At 36.6% G+C, this 24639-nt stretch overlaps 1 protein-coding gene across 1 annotated transcript in view; it reads left to right on the forward strand.

Annotated features, from left to right (window-relative positions):
* EYS (eyes shut homolog) overlaps positions 1-24639 on the forward strand; it is an 883205-nt gene that overhangs the window by 844048 nt on the left and 14518 nt on the right. Inside the window, exons 44-47 of the mRNA XM_035323172.1 lie at positions 3081-3247; positions 3451-3595; positions 10172-10346; positions 16051-16223. Of these exons, the coding sequence (XP_035179063.1) occupies positions 3081-3247; positions 3451-3595; positions 10172-10346; positions 16051-16223 (660 nt within the window). The remainder of the gene's footprint in view (positions 1-3080; positions 3248-3450; positions 3596-10171; positions 10347-16050; positions 16224-24639) is intronic.

Consider the following 24639-nt stretch of genomic DNA (forward strand, 5'->3'; position numbering starts at 1 on the left):
CAGCAAACAATCAGTGTTTTGTTGGTGGTGGTGGTAGCGGTTTTGCTGTTGCTCTTTTTTCTTTTTCCATAGGGGAGAACTGTTAACTTTAATTACTGGAAACAGTTAATCTCATGCTTGAGGTAGCAGAGTTCTGAACAAAATATATAGAAACCAAAAGATCAACATTCTCTTTTCAGTCACGAATATTTCATTATCAATTACATTTATTTATCAATTACATTATTGATTACATTGATTGGTTGGCCAATTTTGAAACATGCTGCCTCATATCTTCTTACATGGACACTCACTTTATTGGAAAATCAGTTAATCTATCCAGCATGTCACAGCCACCCTGTCATTTCCTCTTCCTGTGTCCTCAAACAACCTGCCACAGGAACAGCCGAACAGCCATGAATTGCTGCTGTTATCACGGTGGCTGCACTTCCATGGCCCACAGGACTGAAATACAGCCCTGTGGCAGTGAGAATTGGACTCTGTGTTCTTTATGTGAAATACTAGACCCTAACCTTGACATCACTCAATGCAAGTTAACGCAAGGTAGCCGCCATAAGTTCTGCTGGAATCTGTACAGCGACGTATTCAACTTGGTCTGAATAACACAGCTGAGAAGTGGGTTACATAAATCTGCTTACAATACTTGCACTAAGATTTTAACAATGTTTTAGGTATCTGCACAGCAGCCCATGTAGTAGACTGGTAAAGACTCAACACTGAAATGGGGTAAAATATTACTATTTGCGTTTTATCCATTTTAGCATCACTGCCAAGACAGGACCCACAATACTGATGAAAGTTAGGAAAAGCATTAATAAAATGTTAATGCAGATATACGGCAGTCAGGGTAGAGATTACTTAATAGTTCACAGATCATTGGAAAGATATTACTTATTTTGTGTATTAAACACAAAACACTGCTTTGCCTCTGTGTGTGAATCTGGCCTTTCTATGGCTTTCCTATGTGAATCTAGCTTTTCTATTTTCCTTTTTCTTTTTTTCCTTTTTTTTTTTTTTTTTTTTTTTTTTCCCAAAAGTAGTGAAACATGGTCAGGCTTCCCTAGCAGCTTTTCCTTTCACTTACCAATTATTTATTGTTGCAGATGGAGGAAATTTTTTCTTTTTCTTTTTTTCATTAGAAATGCTGTCATGGAATCATCATTGCCAAAATATTTCCATCCAGTCATTCAGAAAGCAGTTTTCAGAAACCAGTGTCCCCATCATTAAATTTTAATAATAATAATAACTAGCTCTTTAGTAATGCAAACACAAATGAACACTCCTCTCAATGACAAAAACAAACCACAGCATTTATACACAGTTCTGCAAACTTGAAAACAGAATTTCAAACTGTTGGTACAGAAATTGTAGGAAACATAACCAAATAAAAATTATAACCATTTGTCCACTGCCTTTACTTGGGATAGAAAAAATACAAGTATAAAATTAACGGCATCAATGGTGAAAAATAATCTGAATTTCTTTTTGAGCTACAATAATCAAAACAGAATGCAATAAATAAATAAATAATAATAAAATTGCTCAAATATAATACAGATCCAAACAACTGACTCAATTTCTTTGCCCCAAAGTTTGTTTCAAAAAGGCCTGCCTGCAAGACATACCCTGTAGTGTCAAAGTTATTGTGAAGTATACTTCTTGCAGCCATATTTAGCTGAACTGAGAACAAAAAAGGTTATTAGTGGATCTTCCACGGTGTCATTTCTATTAACCAGAATACTAGCATTCTGGGCTTATTATGTAGTTGTCAAGTGGACACTTGTCTTTTTATTATTCAGCATCTATTTTTTTTCATGAACACTGCCACCCAGTAACAATACATTCCTGCACCTCCGTGTCATATCAGGTGGGCAGCAGCTCACCAGCTGTCAGCAAGACCGAGAAGCAATGAGGTGCCAGGTGAACTGCTCTGTAGCAGTTTTACTAATTTTCTTCTTAGTTCAAATGGCTGGAGAGATTGAGTAACCCCCATTCTCATTACCAGAAAGCAGCATTTCCTACCAAGTGAACTTGGCTTATTTCACTGGCAGGAGATGCTGTTCCAACAATTTACTTTTATCAAATATCAAACAATAATGCTCTCACTACGAGGAGTATGAGATTTTTCACAGCCTGTGATCTTGCTGTAATGAAGCATTTTTAATATTCTGTGTTCCCTTCTCTCCATTTCATCCCATTTCTCTTAGTTAGCATTCTCTTGCAGTATCCTGCTAACCTCCCCTCTCCTGTCATCCCTGCCTAGATCGTCTACACAGACATGAGACAAGGATGGGATCATTCTTGATTTCCATGCTCTGACCAACTTCTTTGTTTTTTTATTCTGTTAATATTTCTGGATTACAATCATCAAGTCAGTTTTCATCTCACATTAATCTCCATATTATATTTGAATTAATGTTTTGGCTAACCTCTTGTGAGGTATTATCAAATGATGTCTAATACACAGGTGTCTAGCATCTTCTCCCTCTTACCCCACAAAGCGTGTAAATCAAAAGTCACCCTAGCCCTAATATCTCACCTAACTTAATGCTAAACTTCTCACAACAGTCAGACTAACTGACCTCTGGATTTCTCCTGGTCATCCCCTCCTTTTGGTCTCAGGTCTGTGTCTGACCCCTGGCTTAGGCTACAGTTCTAGAAAAAAATCTCCTGCTCCCACTGGCTGGGCCAGAATTTGCCACTCTCTGTACATGGACAGGATGTCCGTGGCAAAGTGTTGGCAGCCTCACAAGCTTTCTTGCTCCTGTTTTTTCTACTACTAAACCCACCAGGTTCAACAGGATGTATGGATGTAACTAACCTAACCTACTGAAAAAAAAATCTTCCTTCAAAAAATAATATAAATATTTCATAAATCTCTGCAGTTTTTATTTTAAATCCACAAGAATACTGGAATTTGTGTTATAAATTGAATGGTGATTTTTAATCTAAAAGTCTAAAAGTAGATTAAAAATTTAAAACCTTTCTGCCTAAAATTTTCCATGGATTTGAAGAATATTTTATGCCACAACATTCATTGAATCCTGGAACAAGTAGCTATTCTAATTTTGTCTTTTCAGGTCTGAATGGAGATGATTTTTTGGTGTTAGGTCTCCGTCATGGCAGAGTAGTATATAGCTACAATCTTGGTTCTGGCACAGCAACAATCATTAGTAAACCACTTGATCTGACACTCAAAATTCATGTCATCCATCTTGGCAGATACCTCCAGAAAGGCTGGCTGAAGGTAAAAATATATATATATTTATTTTAAAAGGATAGACTTTTAGATGATAGTGTTCTTCCCCCATACACCCCTCCATTCAATACGGAAATCTTTAAAATGTCTGTTTTATATTTCCCTGTTAAGTTTGGAGGGCTCTCTTTTTTAGGCTTTCCCAAATAAGATGGAATGCTTTGTTGTAACAAATATCAATGTTTTATTGAAAGGTGGATTATCAGAAAAATAAAACTGTCACTTCTCCTGGAAGACTGGTTGGACTCAATGTCTTCAGTCAGTTTTATTTAGGAGGCTATCACGAGTATACTCCAGGACTCCTACCAAAAGGATCCAGATTTAAGAACAGCTTTCAAGGTAAAGATTATACTGTTTTCAATTCCTGTTAAAACATGTGTCAAATCATTTCAGTTGTCTATGAAATAAGTATCTAAAAACACTTTCCTAAAAAGAAACAAACCAGAATTTATTTGGCTGAAATTCCTGTGGCTTTTTCATTATTACCCTATGTTGGCTAAAAATGTGATGCAAGGAGAGGCTTTGCTAAATATTTTTAACATATTCTGTTTCTGATAAAAAGAGAAGCTTTGCCATATTATCGTTTCTTTTTATGTACCCCTGTTTTCTTGTATCGTTCCAAAATAGTTTCCTTTCCCTATGGTAAAGAAATTTAGATCCTTCTCCAGCTAGTTCTAGCCATTGTCACTGGAAGTGCTGGTTTGGGTAATTGCTTTCCTGCTAAAGGCTCCTTTCTGATAAGGTATCATAAAATCTGAATTTATTTTTTTTTTCCCTGACATAATGTTTTTTCCTCTGGTACAGGTTAGGTATCTATAATGTCTATAAGGAATATTTCAGCTATTATATAACAGATAATAATTCCTACCTCTAAACTTCATATTTTAACCTCTGTAGAAATCTGAATTCAACTTCTACTAGTTTGATCAACAACAAAGCAAAGGATTTGTTGTTGATCAAACACTTGTTTATATGCATTACATATATATATATATAATGCATATAAATGCATTTATATGCATTATATATATATATGCAACACTTGTTTATATGCATTTTTTAGTTCTGTAGAAAAAAATGTGCTCAATATTTGTTAGATAAACTTCAATTTATTTTAAACACTGGAAAGCCTTTCACATGAAAGTAAAACATTTTATTATGGCAGAGCAAAGTTTGAGTTTGTAGTTATGAATCAGGGGTGCATTATGAAAGGCAAGTATAGCAATAAAATTCACTTTCATACTCTAGTACCCTCCATTGCCACTAAAATTGCCTAACTGCCTCTTTTCTAGCCTTCATCTGACTTTTTATTATTATTAAGAAACTTCCCCAAAATCAAGTTCATAAAGACAGGCATAAAAGTGCAAACTTAAATCCATCTGGTTTTGTCCCTGACATCCATGATTTGCTGACATTTATGAATTTATTAACTCATCTCCTAATTCTGGTTTCAAAGGATAAATTCAACAGTATAGTAATTTTCTAAATGTGAATTCTCTGATATGATCCTTTATTCCAAGTGTAGTTCACAGTTTCTGGGTATCAATTGATGCAAATGAATCCTCAGAGCTTCCAAGTTTCTAGGAACTGCCCTTCTTTCCTCTATTTTAAAAAAATATATAATCTCAAGGTTTGATCAATGCAAATCATAGAATGATGACAAAAATACAAAATATTTCAAAACTCACATACTCTTAGTTACCATTACTATTGATCAATTTTTCTTACTGTTTAAAAAGAAGGCTCTATGTCAAAATTTTGTTAAATGTAGCACATAAACAGTTTTCTCTCTGTCCCTATCATTCACAGCATGAAGTTTCTTATATCTGGTAATCAATTCCATGCTCTGGTTCCCAGTATCAGCTTGTCTCTCTTCTCCAGATTATATTGACTTTCAAGGAAAACTACATTTCCCTACAACTGATTTCTTATGACCTTTTCTTGTGTAGTCAGCATCTCATTTGTTCTTCTGAGTCAGAAGTCTTCCCAAGTTCAGCTCTCAGTCCCCAGGACCAGAAATAAATCTCCATAGGCCTCCAGAGTGGGAACTGCAATATCATTAACATAAAGGAAAATTTGTAACCACTGTACTTCAGCCAGTCTGGAGCTGTAGGGAGTCCACATAGAAACTCTGGAAGTAACAAGATAAATTTGTCTAGCATATAGTTGATTAAAACCCTCAGACTTTTGGAAAGCATCTGTTGGCTGCTTTTAAAGACATGATTTATTAAAACCATTTTGCTTCTAATAGCACAGTGTACCTCTCCTTTTATGAGCGATCACTATTGGATCAAGAAACACTGAGGTCAGCCTTGCTGCTGCAGACCCACTGCCCCCAGTAACAGCCTGCAATCATTCAGGATTTTCCTCTGTACAGCTACTGTTTCACACCATTTGCTCATGCAAGGTTATGTGTCTTTAGCAGTTGTTATTGAAGTAATTTCCATAGGAGAGGATGGAACTGAAAATAAATGTCTTTATTAAACTATATATAAGAAGTATACTCATAACTCTTTCAATACTATACTCTTTTAAAGTCCTATTTTCACTCTGTTGGTCTCAAAAGAGTTGTGCTACAAAGCAGTGGGTGAAACATTTTTCTAGTTGGCAGTACAGGAAATGTTTATTTCTTCCTTCACAATGGAAATGCTACATCAGGACCATGACTTCCTCCAGCCTTATGCAAAGCAGAATTTCTCCACAGTTTCTCAGGACTTTTGTGGATCCCCACTTGTTCATTGCTCCTTTAGCAAGGCAGCAGGAAGGAAAATGGAAAGACAAGAGAGTTCAAAGCTAAGGTTGCAGCCTAGACGGGGGACCAGCAGGGAGGAACAAGCCTTAGGTACAAATCATTAGGTACAAATCTTGCGTACAAATCGTTATGTCTTGATGATATCTTACAAAAAGCAAAGAGTTTTTCATCATGTATGAACACTGTCCAAAAATGTATGTCCAAATGTACGTCCAAAATGTATGCATGGCTTCAGAGATGGTGTATCTGCTTGATGACTGTCCCCTCAAGAGCTAAAAGAAAGGGACCTGTCATCTGTGAGGTGCCAAAGCAAGACAAGAACAGACAAGGAGAATGTTATGACATTAGGTATTTGGGTTAAAATGAAAGGTTTGTAATAGTGCAAGCTACAGGCAAAACCAGACAAAAAAAAAAAAAAAAAAAAAAAAAAAAAAAAAAACAGGCAAAAATATGCTTGCATTTCTATGACTATACTAAAGGAGAAACCTTTTTCTCTCATTTTATTTGGGGCTGACACAGAAGGAGCAGACATCATTTAGGATCTGGTGAAAAAGAGTAGCAGATACCATTGTTGGTAGGGGAGCCAAAGAAGGAAGGGATCTGTTTTGTGAGCTGTCTGTTTGACTGGGGTGAAAGCTATACATTAAATTTAGAGCAAAAAAAAGTTATTAACAAAAAGGTCCAAGTGTGGTCTCAGGAGCTACTAGATAAAAGACTACAATACTATGACAGAGGTAGTAGTGTATCCTCTGTGAGTTCACTGTCTTGCTGAATCTGCTTTCAGCAACTTGCATCAAACTCTGATCTTTGGGATCAAACTGAGTTCAACTCACAAATTCAGGAGCTTCTTATGAGTTCCTCCTGCAAATTTGGCTGTGACAGAAAACCTCTCCACTATTCAGAATAGTTGGCAGTTTCTCATTAAGAGGCCCAGAACTGGCAGAGTAAAGGGAATTCACGTCTGAAAGAAGGCACATTCATCAGCTGATCCCTCTGCAGAAGTCTATGTAGTGCTTGCTCAAATCCTTCACCTGCATCCCACTGACTAACAGAAGAAATAAGAAAATTAAATAAAAATCTTGACTGAACTCGCAAAGCTCTGCCAAAATACTCTCCAGTAATTACTATATGCTGTGTTTACAAATGCTCAGGAGCTGTTTCTTACTTAGGTGTTCTGCTGGTACGATCAAACTAGTCATTGTCACGAATGCCAGTTTATTTTCCATGGTGACCTTACCAGTTCTTGGGTACTCGCTGTGCTTTCCATTGTTTACACAGAGCACTGGGCTGCTTTTTCTCAGCATTCTAGCAGGACACATGAGAACAGAACATGCTTTATCTACTACTGATAAACAGATGAAATATTAGTTAGGATTTACCAAGTATGTGGTGGCCTAAAACTAACACTGTTAAAAGCAAAGAAGGGACGTTATATGAAGATTGCAAATAGTCACCAAGTTAGGTTTGTTTTAAATTGCTTAATATGAGTTTTTAAATTACCAGTTATGTAGCAGTATAAACAGAACTACAAAGTGTGTGTAATAAGGAAAAATCCTGAGAAAGCAAATTTTTTAAATTTTGTTCTAACAGTTGTTAAAATGGTTGTTTTGCTACATTTTGGTCAAAATAAATTATGGTTCTAAAAAGAAAAAAGAACATATAACACCTTTAGCAGAATAGTCTGATAATCTAAAGTCGAATGGCATGTTTTCCAAAAGTGAAGAAAAAAAAAAAAAAAAACGGATGCAGAGCAAAAATGAAGATATCTATTTCAGTAGCTAGATATATAAAGTAGATGTATTATTTTTTTTTTTCATACCTGCTATTGACCTGTCTTACTTAATGATTCTCTGAGGGACTAAAAAGCTACAGCCTATCTTACAGGTTGTATAATTTGTCATTATGTCAAATGTTTCTAAACCCAAGTTTGAAAATTTTTATCATAAGTAAATGAATTCAAACAATATTACTATAGAAGAAGATGGCTTATTACATAAAGATAGGTCCAATGAACTAGTGTTCAATGAATGTTCATCTGAGAATGTAAAATTATGAATAGTATATTAGGATTTGTAAAAGCTATTCTGGAAACATGTCTTCTTCAGACTGTGAAAATCATAGTTTTCTTACCCTACTGAGCTATTACAGGTCAACAAATAGTTGCGTAAGTGGAATGTGAAATGACTCCTATTCTCTATTACTTCTTTGTATAAAGATAATATGATCTGAGGGAGAAGTCTCAAAATTATATGTAGTCAAATTATTTGCAAGTCAACCATCCAGATAAATGTTCCAATATTTTTAACAAGATCAGAATTACATCAATAAATAGTAAGGCAAAAAGCAATTATCTTTTTTCCAGAATTGTCACAAGACTTGAATAAGAATTAATTATGAAGTCCCTGACTGTGAAACAAACAATGTAGAAAGTCTGTATGTTTTTGATATCTGTTAAAAACTGAAGAAATACCCATTATCGTAGAAATATAGAAAGATAAATATAAATACATATATAGAAATACCTCTGCAATGTGGTCTAGGTGAATCTGCTTGGCAGGTAGATTGGGCAAGATGATCTCCAGAAGTCCTTTCCAACCTCACCTATCCTGTCATTCAGTGATTTTGTATTGAACATTTATTTTGTCTTTCAGGTGCAAGTTTGTTTCTTAAGTGATTTCAGTGAATCGTGAAAAAAATAAAAAGTTTGATTATTTGCAGTCTTCATATCATGCCTTTTCCCCACTTTTAATGTTAAACAGGGAGTCTCTGACATGCACTGCTCAATACCTACTATTCTCAGGATTTTGAGCAGTGTGGGAATTCACTGTATCTCAACTAAATTATATAAATCAGGTATAGAAAGTTATAAACATTTTCAAATTCATTTTTGCACTGTTTAAACCCACTGTGAAGTGTGTTTAAGTCTGATTTTTAGTTTTAAATGGTAACTATTAATGTATAGATCTGGATGACATTTCAAAAGTGCTTAATGACACCTTTAAATATGGTTTAAAGTACTTGGTCAGGTATATTTTGAGAAGCTATTTAGAGTTTGATCCAAAAAATAAAATATATGGCATACTCTTTGGCTTTGCAAAGATAAGCATGCATATCCAAAAAAGTGATTCAGAAATACTGATGGACTGCTAGACCTGTCAGGCTACCATCCTGTGTAGTCACTAGGAAGATCAAAGACTCTCCAAAGGAGCAAGCCCTAGAAAGCCCACAGGTCAAGCAGGAGCTGCCTGGACATTGTGAGTCAGAAACAGCTCTGCTGAACTGTGAACATTTATCTCCATGTTTTGTTTAGGATACCAATGTATCAACAAAGTTAAAAGAATGTCAGTGTATGGATCTAGTCACTGACTCAATTATCTCTACAGATAAGTTCTTACAGTTGTCATATATTTGGTCAATCCCCATTTTCACAAACAATTATTAGATGTATTTAGGGGTGACTTAATGTCGGGACCATTCCCCACCAGTAATTTGGATGCACCCATACTGTTCTGGAAGCTAGTAACAGTTTGGTGATACAGCTGTGGATACACTAGGTTACTTGCCCACAGGACCAAGGAACAGATCCTGTCACTGCTTACCTTACTGTTAAAGATGAAAATTTTTAATCATTTTCTAAGAGCAAGGGCCTAAAGGAGCAGCAACTGTTGTGGTCATGTGTGATATGATCTGTATGTAACAGGGACTGAAGCATTTACTTCATGAGGGGAAAATCTGGGTCTTTCCCTGGAGGAGTCCTTTTTTAGCCTGAAGAAATTCATATTTAACATCAAACAGACTTCATGTCCTCTTTTTTTTTTTCTTCTATCTGATGTAGATGCATTTCTGTAAAAGCATGCATATGTAAACATGAAATTGCACCCACGTCAATCCTTAGTCACTGACTCTGCATTCTATCTATTCCTTGAGAAATTACTTCTGTTGTTTTACCTATTGTTAATGAAGGAGCTTACAATCTTTCACTCATTTGCCTGAACAGAAAGTAGCCGGCATTACTTTAGCTCTTGGAGATGGTGTGATTGTCCATATGTTGAAGACATTCTGGTGGAACCCGTTCAGTTTGGGATGACAGTGTTCTGTTCTTTGGTTTGTTACGTCTCCATATCTGTTTTAAACGCCACTTCTTTCTCCTTTCTAATTCTAAGGTTGCATTTTTGATGTTCAAGTTCGCACCAACATGAATCAGGAGTTTAAATCACCAGGGATTCCAGAAGGTCACCCCAATTCAGGTCGCAGTGTTGGACAATGTAAAGATTCCCCATGCAGTTTAATAAAATGCAAAAATGGTGGCAAGTGTGTGGAAAGTGGCTCTACTGTTTAGTAAGTATGAAAAACTTTTTTCTAGATCACAACAGAGACTGATCAGTAGACCTAATAACAGTTGTAATTTAGTTTCTTGATAACAGAAGTCTCCAGAAACCTATCATCTTATTGGAAAGGAAGAAAACTGTTGAATGTTTACTTCCTTTCTAATAACAGTAGAAAAAAAAAAATAATCTTACGTTAATAAAATCAAAACCAAAATTTAAAAGTTCTTAGGATATTTGCTGAGGGTCTCTTTTAAGAAGCTCCACAAAATGGTCAAGCTCCACTAAAGTCACTGGCATCCAGACTTACCACAAAAAGTGTGGATAGAACTAGTATGTAAGAAAGGCATTTAATTAAACTAGGTAGCATCCCAAATATCAGAGAACAAAATAGCAAAGAGGGGAGTTTGAATGTTGTCTGAACATGGCTAGTAGAGCAAAAAAAAAAAAAAAGTATTTTTATCTGAGAACACCTTTCTGGGGAAAATCATTGAATGCCTAACATTGGAAAGTTCTGAGCCAGTATATGTCATAGGAACAACCTTACTGAGCATCTGTGTGTAATCCTCTGCTGCTCAGCCTTTCCCTAATATACACAGGTCTTTGTGCCTCCAGTTATTATTTGTGTGGATACTTTGCTTTCTCTCAAATGCACCTTCCCTGGCTTCATGCCCTTCTCAAGTGTTCATTCACCATTGCCTTTCCAGATCTGCTGGCTGTCCTGCTCATGTAAGGCCTTCTTAATCCATTCCATACAAAATAAGGCAGGTTAGTAAGGATCTTATGTCAAAACTGTTTGAACTAGGTCAGTTCATCATATGAGCTGTTCAGCTGGCTAATCAATCAGATAATAAGTGGTGATGGGGCGGAAAGATCTTATGCTGGCACAAAAGATAAGTCTTTCATGCCTTATCACTAAGTTTAGATGGATCTTTTTGTCTAGTCTGTAAGGCACAAAAAAGAAAGTGAATTTGCAGTTCCAAACTGCTGCTGTGTGTCAACATTTCCATTGTAATAAATCTTGTTTCCAAACTTTGTAACTCAGCTGTAAAGCCTTTGCTGAGGACTGCAATTGATTTTAAAAGCATCTGCCAAGATTAATTATACTTGCTTTCCCTCATGTACTTCCTCATGTGTTCATTTATTAACATATATTTACATATTTTTTTTTAAAAAAAGAAAGAAGTGCTGATATAAAACGTCTGAAAACAATGACTGAAAACACTGCGGACAGCAAGACAGATAAGAAGGGAAAGACAGGCTTTACACTGTGGAGCTTCTATGTATGTCAATTCTTCTTCAAAAACAACAAAAACCTGTCCCTTCTGTGTAATACAAAGAAAAGAGTTTGCATACTTGTCAAGCTAAAAACAAGCTCCTAAATGTCTACTGGAGAGAGAATTAAATGGTAATTGGTTTTGTTGCCCCTGAGACAAATCTTTATCAGTAAGAAAACCTGTACAAAACTAGTGCTTCTAAAGCTATTAAGGCTTTACTTACAATTTGGAAAATTCACCCTTGATATGTAGCATGCAATTCCCCTCCCCATTTCCCTTAAGAGCATCTTTATATGCTTTTAAACAAAGTAATGAAAGAAATGCTCTGAACGTCCTGAATAACAAGGTGTAATTTGGAATTGCTTTCTGACTGTTGAACTACAGTATTTCCCAATTATTGGACATTGCAGGTTCCTTCCAGAACTATTAAGTCCTTGGCATCCAGTGTGTTTGATCTTTCTGAAGAAAAAGAAAGGCAAATTGCACCCTTTGCATTTACAGAGATGTTAGAGGAGACACAAAACCAAAACTACAGTTAAAAAAATACCAGAAATGTAGGCTGAAGCATGCCCCTCCCATGTGCCCACCTATACCAACCTAAATCCTGGCTTCAGAAACTTACCAGCACTGCTATGTCATCTTCTGGCCTGCAAGGTACACAGAACCACCACCACCGAGACCTAGAGAACATTTGGAAAAGAGGTGACAGGCTAGAGCAGCAGCTGGTGATTGGGCTACATTGGAAGCTCAGTATTGTAGGCAAAGTTCTTTTTCATCATTATGGTTTCATAACTTTTATTGCAGATTTGTTTAGGAATTGTTTTAAAATGTAGGGGGTTGTTTGCTTTTAGAAGGGTGAGTTGTTTGTTTTTAATCTGTAGTGACCTCTTACTGAATTACAGTCCTGCCCTCATATTTCACGGCAGCTAGGTTGTCACAGATAATATGTATATATGCATGGATGTACCAGTAATTGCCACCTTCTCCTCACAAAGCAAACAACAACAACAACAAAAGCCAAAGAGGCCTGGATATAACATGCATATGATTTTTGCCGATGTATAGTAGCTGTCAATACTGTTTTGTTTTTCTCAGGGGACACTGCTCTGTGTTTTCATATTACCTGTGTTCCTCTGAAGAGCAGAGTCCTTGAGGGAACTGTATTTGTGTTCAAGTATTTTTCTTCTGAAATGAGATCTCTCCAGTTTCTCTTGCTGTTTTGAGCTATTTTTATGTCCTGCTTCTACCACTCGGCCAGAAAGTGTGCAGTGCCATTAAGCTGTAGATTCAGTTGCTACAGGGATAATGCTTTGATTTAAATAGAAGCAGAAATGTACAACATTAAACTTTACATTCTGTGCAGCAACAGAGCAGAACTACTATGTATTAACAAAATTAAGAGGAAATATTTGGATCGTAAAATGAAGGATTTTATGTTCAAGGGGCAGTAATATACTCCATTATTTTGTTTATGGCAATTACATCAAGTAAGATTGTCCATGAAGTGTTACAGCTATTGCTTGTTTCTGAAGTGAGAGGAAAAGTACGTCTTCTGTGTACTTTGAACAGAACATCACACATAATGGGTAGGATTCAGCTGCTGAATATAAGCCTGTAATGGCAATTTAGGTACCTCTGAATAGACCATTCGGCCTTCAGCTGCAACTTTGAAGAGTTCAAAACTTGCATAAGTCTTCTGTCATATCTCTGAGGCACATGTGGATTTCTCAGTACTCTATAGCATTTCAAATAGCACTAGCCATTTAGGTTCGGGAAATTAAATCATAACTCTATATAGTACAGGGATAACCCATAAGGTAAGCTGTTGTAGTTTCATTATTAGGTTGAATTTGATTAGAAACAATTTTCAATTCAAGGACAGAAACAATTTTCAATGAAAGGACATACTTTTATAGTTTGTAAGGAAAAAGGCATTTCTCTATTCAATTGGTATGTTTTACAATTTCAATTGTTCCACAGTCAATGGAGGTCCAGGCCTTTCCAGTTGTCTTTAAACATCAGCACATATCTTGGGATGCCTCTCCTGGTCTCCATGGGATGTCCAGAAGAGCACATGTCTTCCGTGGGCTTTCTGTCTTCTAGTTGCACAGATTTCTCAGATTCACCAATGCATGTCAGATGGCACTAAATGCCTATGTTGAGGCAGTGGAATGCAGTCCTTGCCATTAGTTATGCATGTCAATACATGAATAATGTCAATGGATATTGTTCTAGTTCCCCCGACTCTTTCTGCTAGATCTACTGGATGTTAATTTATTAATCCATTAACTGGATGTTAATCAATCAATCCATTAACCTATGAGTGCAGGCACCTACTCTAGGATCCCATTTCCTATCAATCCAAGCAATCAGTCTTTTTTGGCAGTCTTGTCTTCCTGCTCTCAAGCTTCCTCTTCCACATACCTCCAGAAAGGCAACTGGAGGCTGTGTGGGCACTGAACATAGATGCATAGGCAACAGAACCCCAGCTCATACTACGTAAATGCATAAAATTAAGTATCTTGATCTCAAACCAAATCTCACCTCTTTTATCTAAAGAAATGAGCCTTTAAACACTTGAGAATCAAGAGACTGGTGATGTTACAAGGCACTACTGGGTTCTCCTGTTCTGGTATTACAACATGCAACCATAATGAAGTATAGAGAAAACTAGGCCAGTATGACAAGCCATGTGATGCAACGGATTTGAAATGCTGCCTCTCTATCTTTCTGAAGATTAGGAAATTTGGTGTTGAAACTTCTCAACCCCTGTCCAACTTGATTCGGAGTGTTAAGTAGAAGGGGTTGCCACTATCGGCCACAGCAAATATGTTCAGCTCCATACAAATAGTTTTCAACTCATTTAAAAATCTTTTCTTAGTTCATAAGAGACAAATAATGAAAAGAAATTAGACATACACAAATGCAAAAAAGGTAGATGAGAAGAACCTTTGTGTATTCTTCCCAACAGTAGTAGCTTTGGCAGCACCCTGCTTGACAGCACAAGAAATGGACATTTCTGTTTGCCACTTAGGGAGTTAAATTACTTCCCCTTCTCACTAACTTTTCTGCATCAAAGCATAACGTTTGCTGGTGAGACAGAAAGCATTCTAATGCTATGATGAATTGAGGTGTTTTTGCTTTTGCAAGGTCTTGTCCTCTCTCCCCTTTCATTCCAGGTAGCTCTTTATCAAAGGGTTTGCTGATTTTGCTTTATTTACATGGCGTTACATGATCTGAAGGTTTAGTGAAACAGCAATAAAAGTATCACTGTGTCTTATATGTGAACTGTGGAAGATGAAATATAGTGACAGAACATACTTGAAATGAGTCCGTTTCACAGACTCCCTGTTATGTTTTTCCCAGAAACATTGGGCTGATTAATAGAGAAAGTGTAGCTGAGTGAGTTTGAAGAAAAATTCAAGACTTTGCACATATACAAAAAGACACGGACTAAGAATCAATCAAAATAGATGAGGTTTCATTCTTAGCCTTGAGAGAGAAAATATTTATGAAAAAGAATCAATGAGTGTTTTTATTGAGGGGAATGATTTTTGTATCATAAAGTGTCACTAGATTTTTAAATGCAAATAGGTCTCACATTTCATTTGAACTGTTTTGAAAATTTGCTTCTTAATAAGGAGAGCATTTTTAACATCAATGCCAAGTGTAATCTGTAGTTTACAATTTCTATAGAATTCAAACTAATTTTAAATTTTCAAATTAATTTGTTTTTTTTGTTCTATTCTCCTGGTGTGGATGAAAGAAAGGTATAAAAAGTACCAGACACTCACTAGTGATTCACTCTATGTTGACAATTTGATAATGGCATGGATTTACAGTCATATAACACTCAGATTGCCCCCTCATTCATGGTCAAATCCACTATCCTCTTTTCCATCAAATGCTTCACAAAGCCTATCTCTGATTGACAGTTATAAGAATTTAGCAAATGAATAACAGCTAAATGAAAGGCAGTTGCTGACAGACTCCTGTTAGTAGTTAAAATTTTGCATTGTTAACAGTTCTTTTGTAGTGACATCTGATTGTGTTTTTATAGATGCTCTTCGCTACTTTGCTTTCCTTTTTAAATTCCACTTTGACTCATACTAGTTTATGCAGTCAAAGCTCCCTTAAGCTATTTGTAGAGCAAAATACAAAAAATAACCACAAACTTGACTGTTTCTTGTAGATACTGATCCTGTAACTGAAATATTAAAAATAATATGTTCCCTATGAAATACAATTTTCTTGCTATAAAGTAAACATATCAAAAAGGTAAATTATAAACTTTGTTACTACACTCTTCTAGTTTCCATTTTCAACCAGATGATTAAATATAGGTATCCTAGACTTGAAAATCTTGATTACTTTGCTACTGAACCATTGATTTCTTTTGGTAATAATGTTGCATTCTTCCCTTTCACTTACCTACCATAGCTGTGACTGCCTCACTGGATGGAAAGGTGCATTTTGCACAGAGATGGTGTCAATATGTGATCCAGAGCACGATCCTCCACATCTGTGCAAGCAAGGTGGTACCTGTGTGCCGCTACCTGATGGCTACACATGTCACTGTCCTCTTGGAACAACCGGTACCTACTGCGAACAAGGTATGTCAAGTGAATAGTACACTGTACACAGAGTTACTTGACAGTAATGTCCTGGCAGAAAAAAAAACACAGAATTTTGTAAAATATAAATGAAATGTGAAATGAAATCACAAGGTATAAAATAGGTTTTATTAAAGATGGAAACTGGTACTCCTTTCTGTTAGAAAAATCAAGTCATTTAAAACTGTGAAATGTTAGATAGTTTTCTGACTCTGCTTATTTTCAACACCATTTTTTCCCTCATTTTTTTTTCAAATCATTCAACTAAATCCATGGGCAGTCTGACACTGTCAGATACTGAGGGGACAGGAAGCATTCCAGAGCAGTGTTATAGTGATCCTCTGCTCAGGTCAATTCCCAAGCTCACCATAATGAAGTACATTGAGAAATACTCTTCTCAGCACACTTCTGAGCACATTTCAGAAGTAGTAAGCATTTAGGACCTTATCCAATTTCCTCTGACAGTGGTGGAGAGGTTGTTCTTGACTTCAGTAGCTGTTGGATAGGGATGCACTGAGAAATGCAAATATCACTGTAATAATCTCCAGGTGATTGTTTTCCCTGACTTGTCGCCCTCAAAATATGTCTTCAATCTACCCATCTTTTCTTAGCCTTACATATAGGAATCCTTTATCGAGGTGTTTTCACCTGTAAGGGATTGTACAAATGAATATCCAACAATGTGCATACACAAGTGCTACAAGCTCATGGACTTTTCCTGTAAATGTCTGAAGTGCCTCTGTGTGCAAAGAGATTTTAGTATGGTTCTGCATCCTCTATTCAGCAGTTCTCAAATTCAAGTTAATATTGTATAAGTGTACGTTTTTCTTTCAAGATGCTCTCTTTACATCTTTTGAAGAACACCAGTTACTGTTAAATAGCTCCCTTCTCAAACTGCCTGCCAATGTCCAACCTCCCTTGTTCTTCCTCCAGAGCAAGTTTCAAGCACAAAACTGACAAGCTGAGCTGTTTTTAACCTGTTTTGCAGTCCTCGTCCAATAGTTTCATAAAGTTTTAAAATCCCATTTCAGAGAGCACTTGCAATTGGTAGGCCCAAATCAAAAAGAATATAGCTTCTGGAAGACCATTGTTAAATTCTTTATTCCAGGTAAGAATGTGCTTCCTCTATTGCCTCTGCTGCAACAGTTTTTCAGGGCTCTTCATGTGAACATTTAGACTTTGAATTCTCATTTCAAGTGAGATTTTAAAATATAATAACATCTGGACTCAGGACACTGACCAACAGCATGTGTGCTATACATAAAGCTGTTAATTATTCAAGTAAAAACCCCTGTGTTGTAGTTTCCTAATAGATTTGGATCTCCTTGCGATGGCCACTATTACCTAAAAGAGATAGCTTATAAATGAGCAATAGAAAATTATATTTCTTGTAGATCGTCATCCTCTTAGTAATACTTCCACCTGGAAAACACATTAGAGGGTTCACTTCTGTTTTATTTTAAAGCTTTATTTTTATAAGTAGGGTCTATGGGTCCTCACCAAACTCCGTGCCCTGCATTTCACCTTACTCTGGCAGAGTAATGAATTATCATGAGATTTTTCAAAGCAGAGTTTGCACTTTTAGTGGATGGCAAATTGCTAAAAACAGCTGTTTATCAAGATTGAATATCTCATCTCTGGATTGATGGTGGTTATTGAAGCCCAAAGGAAAAAGAGACAAAGAAGAATGAATGGCCCAAGGGACCCAAAGAGAACAGAGGGAAATTAAATGACGGAGACTAATGAATGTGCAAGAAAGAAGGAAAGAAGTGTGAGGAAAGGACAGAAGAGATTTATGAGGCAAAAGACATCAAAGGAGAATAGCAAAGAGTAAGAACAAATAGGACTTTACCAAATAATAGTGACAGAAAAATACAGGACAATAATACGGATTACACAGCAACAGGTCAGGTGAAATAAATAAGGCAGTAGGGCTAGAACCACAGTAATGAGAAATAGTACTTTGACCACAGAAGTTAGAGATAATTAAACATAAAAAGACAGAAATCAAGTACTAACCTGCCTAACAAACACTAAAAATATAGAATCATCATAGAATGGCTTGGGTTGGAAGGGACCTTAAAGATCATCTAGTTCCAACCCCCCTGCCATGGGCAGGGATGCCACCCACTAGATCAGGTGGTTCTGTATGAAAACTGCATGAGAGAAATGAAATCATATGTTCAGATGGGTCTATAACAGTTCTTAAGGAACTGCTTCTTTTGAAGAAGGGTGCCCACAGTTGAACTCAGTCCCTTCATATATTCTCAGATACGGTGGCAACATGCCACAGACCAGCAGGCAACAGAGCAGCTATCTCTGCTGGTGTGGAGGCTTTGACACAGACAGAGCTTGAGATGACAGATGCAGCCTTCCAAGTCCCTGGCTGTATGCAGTACCTGGGGCCAAGAAATTGCTAAGGACCTGGCTGTTTCAATTCTCCTCTGAGTATGCAGTAGACCTATTGGCTTGTGAGAAAAGTGGCCAAGATCAAGTGTCAAAGTTTAGAGATGAAGGAACAGTATAAAAACCTTTTGCTGCAGACAAATAGTTTGATTTGTAGCACGTCATTATTACATTATTATATATATACATCATAGTATATATATATTTTATGTATGTGGACCACAATGCCTTTTTCTCAACTAGTAGTTACTAAGGGATGTTGACATTAAAAATATGGATGCTATCCTTAATAACTGTCTGCATTTATATTCTAATCTTTACCAAATTGCACCTCAGCTGTTTATTCCTTGTGTATGAACAGTGTCCCTTTGTGAGTCCAGTAATCCCATCTCTTGCAGTGGCCAATAGTAAAGGTTTAGAGAAAAGTTTAATACAGCAACTATGTTTGACATCTCCCTGAGGTATTTTTCTATCATCCAAACATTTTTATCTTGTATTTCCTTCTTTTTTTAAAGATTAGATCAGGTCTCTCATCTTGACATAAACAGTCTAATTTAAAGGCAGTAGACAACTTGAACAAAAATAAATTTGGAGTCAATGAAGCTCCTCTTACATTATGTCAAGCTTTGACATATCTTGCTACGTAAGCTAGAATTCCACTAGATACTAAGCATGTGAAATCTATAGCCTATGTAATATACTCGGTTTTGTAGAGGAAAGAAGAAAATCTGTAATTTCAGAGAAGTTAATTGTAAAATTTTACAGACCTGATAATATTCTCTTTTAAGGGGACATCAATGTAGTATATGAAAGATTCTGTAGATGGCAGTGTTGGAGAAGAATTGACAGTGGCTAAAATAAGCACGGTTTTTATCACTGAATTTCTTTAATTTTTTAATTATTCAATAGTTTTCTTCCTTACTGAGGAAGTTTTGGCTCTATTAAACAGATGCTGATCAGATATATAGAAAACACTAATTTCATCATGTCCCATAAACTTTAAGCGCACTTACTGAAACTATTACTGTGTTCAAATACAAAGGAATTAGTTTGTATGACTTACTTTCACAACACCTACTAAAATAACTTTTATTTTCTTCAAGACCCTGTAATGGAATGATGCTGCCCTTTTAACAAAGAAATAAGTTGATAATAGATGTCTTCTACTGTATATTATGCTATGAATTCCATAGCTACAGTCACTGCTTGTCAGTACAGGTCTTGAAGAAAGGAAACCAAATGTAAAAGCTTTTCATTGTTCCTAAATTTAATAGGATACTTATCAAGCAGTAAAACAATTTTCTTGATGAACAAATGACAATTTCCTTTGATCATGTTTACCAACCAAGTTAATTTTCTAGATGTTACTCTGATGTCTAATTCCATGTCTGATAAAATAGTACAGCAGAATTTTGCAAATACCTGAGAATAAAATAAAGACAATTCTGTAACTATCTAATCCATCTAGTCACAAACTAGTCATAATGAAAAGAGGGAGAAACTGGCTTTTAGAATCATTTTTGCTATAAGGATTTTTTTTCTTTCTACATAGTCTAGAATATTCCCCAATGTATATTTACTACTAGTGTAAGACAAATTAATTTAGAGTATGCTTAACTCGAGATTTTTATCATAAACAGGCACCTTACATACAAACAAACACTGAAGCACAAACGCACACATACAAGTATGCATAATATGTTCGATTTATCTGACAACGCATTTAGACTTGCTGATTTTATGCATAAACTGTTTCATAGTTACGGTTTGGAAATTTGTGTTTCTATTTCTAAACATTTTAAAGACAACTGTGGGCACTTACTAGCTGCTTGTTTTGAGTCACAGACACTACTGTGTTCTCTTAGTAATTTAAGCAACAAAGGGTCCATCAAGCTTTCTGTTTCCAGTAGAATTTTTTGAAACCTTGTGGCAACATGCTGAGAAGATCTTGGAGTAGCAATCATATTCTATAAGGATAAAATGTTCTTTCAAATTTTTATTTAAAAAAATGAAATGGTCTAAACTTTCAGATTTATCAGTAAACAATATTCACAGTAGACACAAGAAAACATGCATTCGTAATATTTCTTTGTATAATTCAAAATGTCAAGTAGAATACAGTGAGTTGCCTACTTAAACACATGCCATGGATTAATCATATATAAACTTTAGCAGAAATCATGCTTGGCAAAAAAGAAAGAATTTGTATGCAGTACAAAACTAATGCCCTCTGTACCAAGTCAGCCAAGAGTGATGCAAAGGCCCAATAAAAATTCAACCATGAACTTACCATTCCCTCTTATTACCCAGTTCAGTAGAACAAGATACAGCCAGCTAACAACTATGTAGCAGAATGGCTCTGGAATAATTTTCAGATTTCCTCTATGAGAATGAATGATTTGCTGAATGCAAATCATTTGCCGAATGATTTGCTAGTTGCCTTACTTTGTGAAGGTGTGGAGAGCTAGAAACTGTGACAAGGGTAGGAATTCATTTTTAAGACAAAGTACCTAGATTTAAGTATCTATATGTGAGTTCAATAGCTAAGTTGCCATTATGGTTGCCATTATCATAGAATCATTAAGGCTGGAAAAGACCTCCAAGATCATCTGGTCCAGCCATCCCCCTACCACCAATAACACCACTAATCCATGTCCCTAAGCACCACATCCAACCTTTCCTTAAACGCCCCCAGGGATGGTGACTCCACCACCTCCCTGGGCAACCCGTTCCAATGCCTAACCAAAAATATGGTCAATTTAGGCAGTGGGGCTATTTAGCTGATCAGAAGCTTGTCTAAAGGCAGATGGTTACTGCTGTTTGAGATGCCCTGGTATTCAAACGTGTATCCAAAATCATCCAACCAGGGTTGATAGGTATAGTACAGGACCTGTCTGACATCTGTGCCTTTCTGGAACAGGACATGGATGTAAGGCAATAGTGGTTGTAAAATAACAATAGGTGTCTACATTTAGGAAACCAAATGGAACATTGGAAGGAGCTGCTTCAGGTTGAGGAGAATGACTTTGTGGTCTCCGCTGATTGTTGTAAGAGAGATGATATTCGATTGCCTGAAAATATGTCCTTTCTGTATGCTGTCATATATCTTTTGTGGCTTCCAGCTGCCAACTCCAAAAAGTCCTGTGTTTCCTGTTGTACCAGCCAGGCTCATATGGATGTCCTGGAATCCAGTATTCCTAGAGTATCTCAGTAGCAAGTGGCATGCATTTTTAAGCAACTGAACCCTATCCTACATCACACTTGACTGTAATAAGTATTTTAATGGCTACAAGTAACATGCATAGGCAGCTAAATGTAAGTGTCTTAATGCCAAAATTGATCCCTCCAATTATATGGTAATCTATTTCCTTAACTAGTTTTTTAAACACTATGTACCACCTTTCTTATATTCCAGTCATTCTCAGAGCACACATGCACTATTTTCAGACTAAATCCAGTTCAAGATTAAGTGAAAATCTCAGTTTGAAATAGATTCATATATTTTGAGATAATTAGTTCTTTATCAATTGCTTTATCAGGCTGCACTGAGATACTCGCAATCCCTCTCAATGCCTTAGTCTTGAGATACTTGAAGGCTTCCAGTGCAGAAATCTTCCCAATGAGGGACTTTCAGACTGTGTGTTTCTTCTTTCAGGTTTCATCTTGAAAGTGTCTTCAGAGCATTTCAGTACTTAGAGTGAAGCTTGCTACCAAAGCTAGGCATGGATTAAACATTTGTAGCTCTTGCTTGTATCACATATCTAGTGATTAGGCATTCATTTTCACTATCAAACAAACTCATATTTGCTTGAACTCATATTTCAAATAATATAATACCACTGAGCTATTGGATATGAAATTATTTCTTTTTTTTTTCTTTATCTTCAAATATTTTCTAGCTTTTTTTGTGTGTGTACTGAAATATTCATTGTACAGAAGAAATAGAATCATAGAATCTCCAAGTTGGAAGGGACCCATGAGGGTCATCGAGTCCAACTCCTTAGTCCCCATAAGACCACCCAAAATATATATATATATCAGACCATGTGTCTGAGAATGTTATCCAAAAGCTTCTTGAAGTCCAGCAGGCTCTGTGCCATGACCGCTTCCCTGGGAAGCCTGTTCCAGTGCCCAGCCACCCTCTGGGTGAAGAACCTTTTCCTGATAACCAGTCTGAACCTCCCCTGTAATTATCCATAGAAATTATCAATTTTTAATAGAAATTATACATATCCTGTTTATAATCCCATATCCTCAGATACAGGAGAATTGGGTTGATATTCCTACTCTAATTCATTTCATCACATTGAGGTTTCACAGCTGCTCCCAGTACAGTTTACTGGGGCCCATGACTTATTCTTAGGCATTCATCCCTTAGCATGTATCATACGGAAAGCCTGAGGTCTACTGTTTTGACTTTGGATGGTGATAGCTATTTTAGGCTTTGGAAAACTGGAGGTTTCCTTGGGGATTTAACCATATGGTCCTAGATGTTACTTCCTAGCTAATTAGATATCTAATTAGTGATTACAAATCTACTGCAACAAAAACAAATAGAACTGTAGATTTCACTTACAAAATTGCAATCTCTTGTTCCAGTATTGTTCAGAATAATGTTTGGCTCAGTCATGTCTTCAGGGACAACAAGGATTACTAATGGCTGCAGATCTGGCAAAATTACCACTTTCATGAATGCATTGTTCTAACTGGTCTATTAGAGTTGTGTTAACAATCAATACTTTCATTAACATGCTCTACTTCTTGTTCCTGCACTAAAAATGGAAGTTCAACTGGTTATTTTGTTGTTGTTTTGTTGTTTTTTTGTTGCTATACTTGAATTAGTTTGTTGGTTATGGAAATGTTAGCTCTTCAAAGATTAAGTAAGCAGTGATAATTGAAAATAAAAACACAGTTAAGTTCTTTTTTTTTTTTTTTTTAATTTATCCAAATACCTACATACGCAACCTTCCTCACCCCACCCCCTCAAAAAAAAAAAAAAAAAAAAAAGCCTTGAAGGTTTCCATACAGCCACACCTGTCATTATTTTTCAAAGTGAAAAAAGTGTCTGGTGGAGCTGCTCACTCTCTATGCCAGATTCAAAACATTGACTGTGGGTTTAAAAGATTTCAGACAACTGCTTATTACTAATGAACAGTGCTGCGCTGTAAGTGCCAGGTCCTGAGAGCATTCTTCCACCACCTCCTGATGGTTTGTCTGCTTGGTCTCAGTCATCCTAGAGATGGTGCAGGTGTCTAGTCTTGAAGACAACTCTGCTGAGTAGCCTCAGCAAGAGCTTCCTCCTGCTTTGCTCAAGGGCAGCTTTTAAGTAGAGGCTCTTGACCTTGATCCCTGGCTGCACTGCAGCAGCACCACATCCAGTCCATGAGCTGTGCTGATCTAGACCTGGAGCCCAATCCACAGACTGACTTCTGGACTTGACCTCAGCCCTGCCTTATTACGCTGGACCAGCCTGGGTAATCTGGGCTCCAAAGGTGGCACTGGCTGCTCCCCTGAGTCTATCTGGCTCACCTTACTCATGGACTGACAGGCAGGAATCATGTTTGCATTATTTAGTTGCAAAAGGGATTGGAGAAAAGAAAAACAAAGTGGTATAGCTGATACAGCATTAAAGACTGATCATCCAAACCATATTTAACTAATTTGGCTGTATAAGTATGCTATGAAAAGACTGTGTCGAAGGCCTTGCCCCAACTTGAGGCAAGCATTCACTGTTCTTGGCTTGTCATAGGGCCACCCATCTCATCAAAAAAGTTTATCAGACTGGTCATGCATAGTTTGACCTTGTCAACCATATGCTTCAATATTACATCTAGGAGGTTTTTGCTCCATGGTAGTTCCTAAGTGAGGTTGACTGGGTCGTAAGGTCTTTGCATCATCTTTCTTGCCTTTGCTGGAAGAAAATGTGATGTTTTGCTTTCCTACAATCATCAGGAATCTCCTGTGATCACCATGATCTTTCAAAGCTTATCAATCAGGAGCAGCCCCACGG

This window comes from Oxyura jamaicensis, chromosome 3 (assembly GCF_011077185.1).
Source record: "Oxyura jamaicensis isolate SHBP4307 breed ruddy duck chromosome 3, BPBGC_Ojam_1.0, whole genome shotgun sequence".
Classification (NCBI taxonomy): Eukaryota; Metazoa; Chordata; class Aves; order Anseriformes; family Anatidae; genus Oxyura; species Oxyura jamaicensis.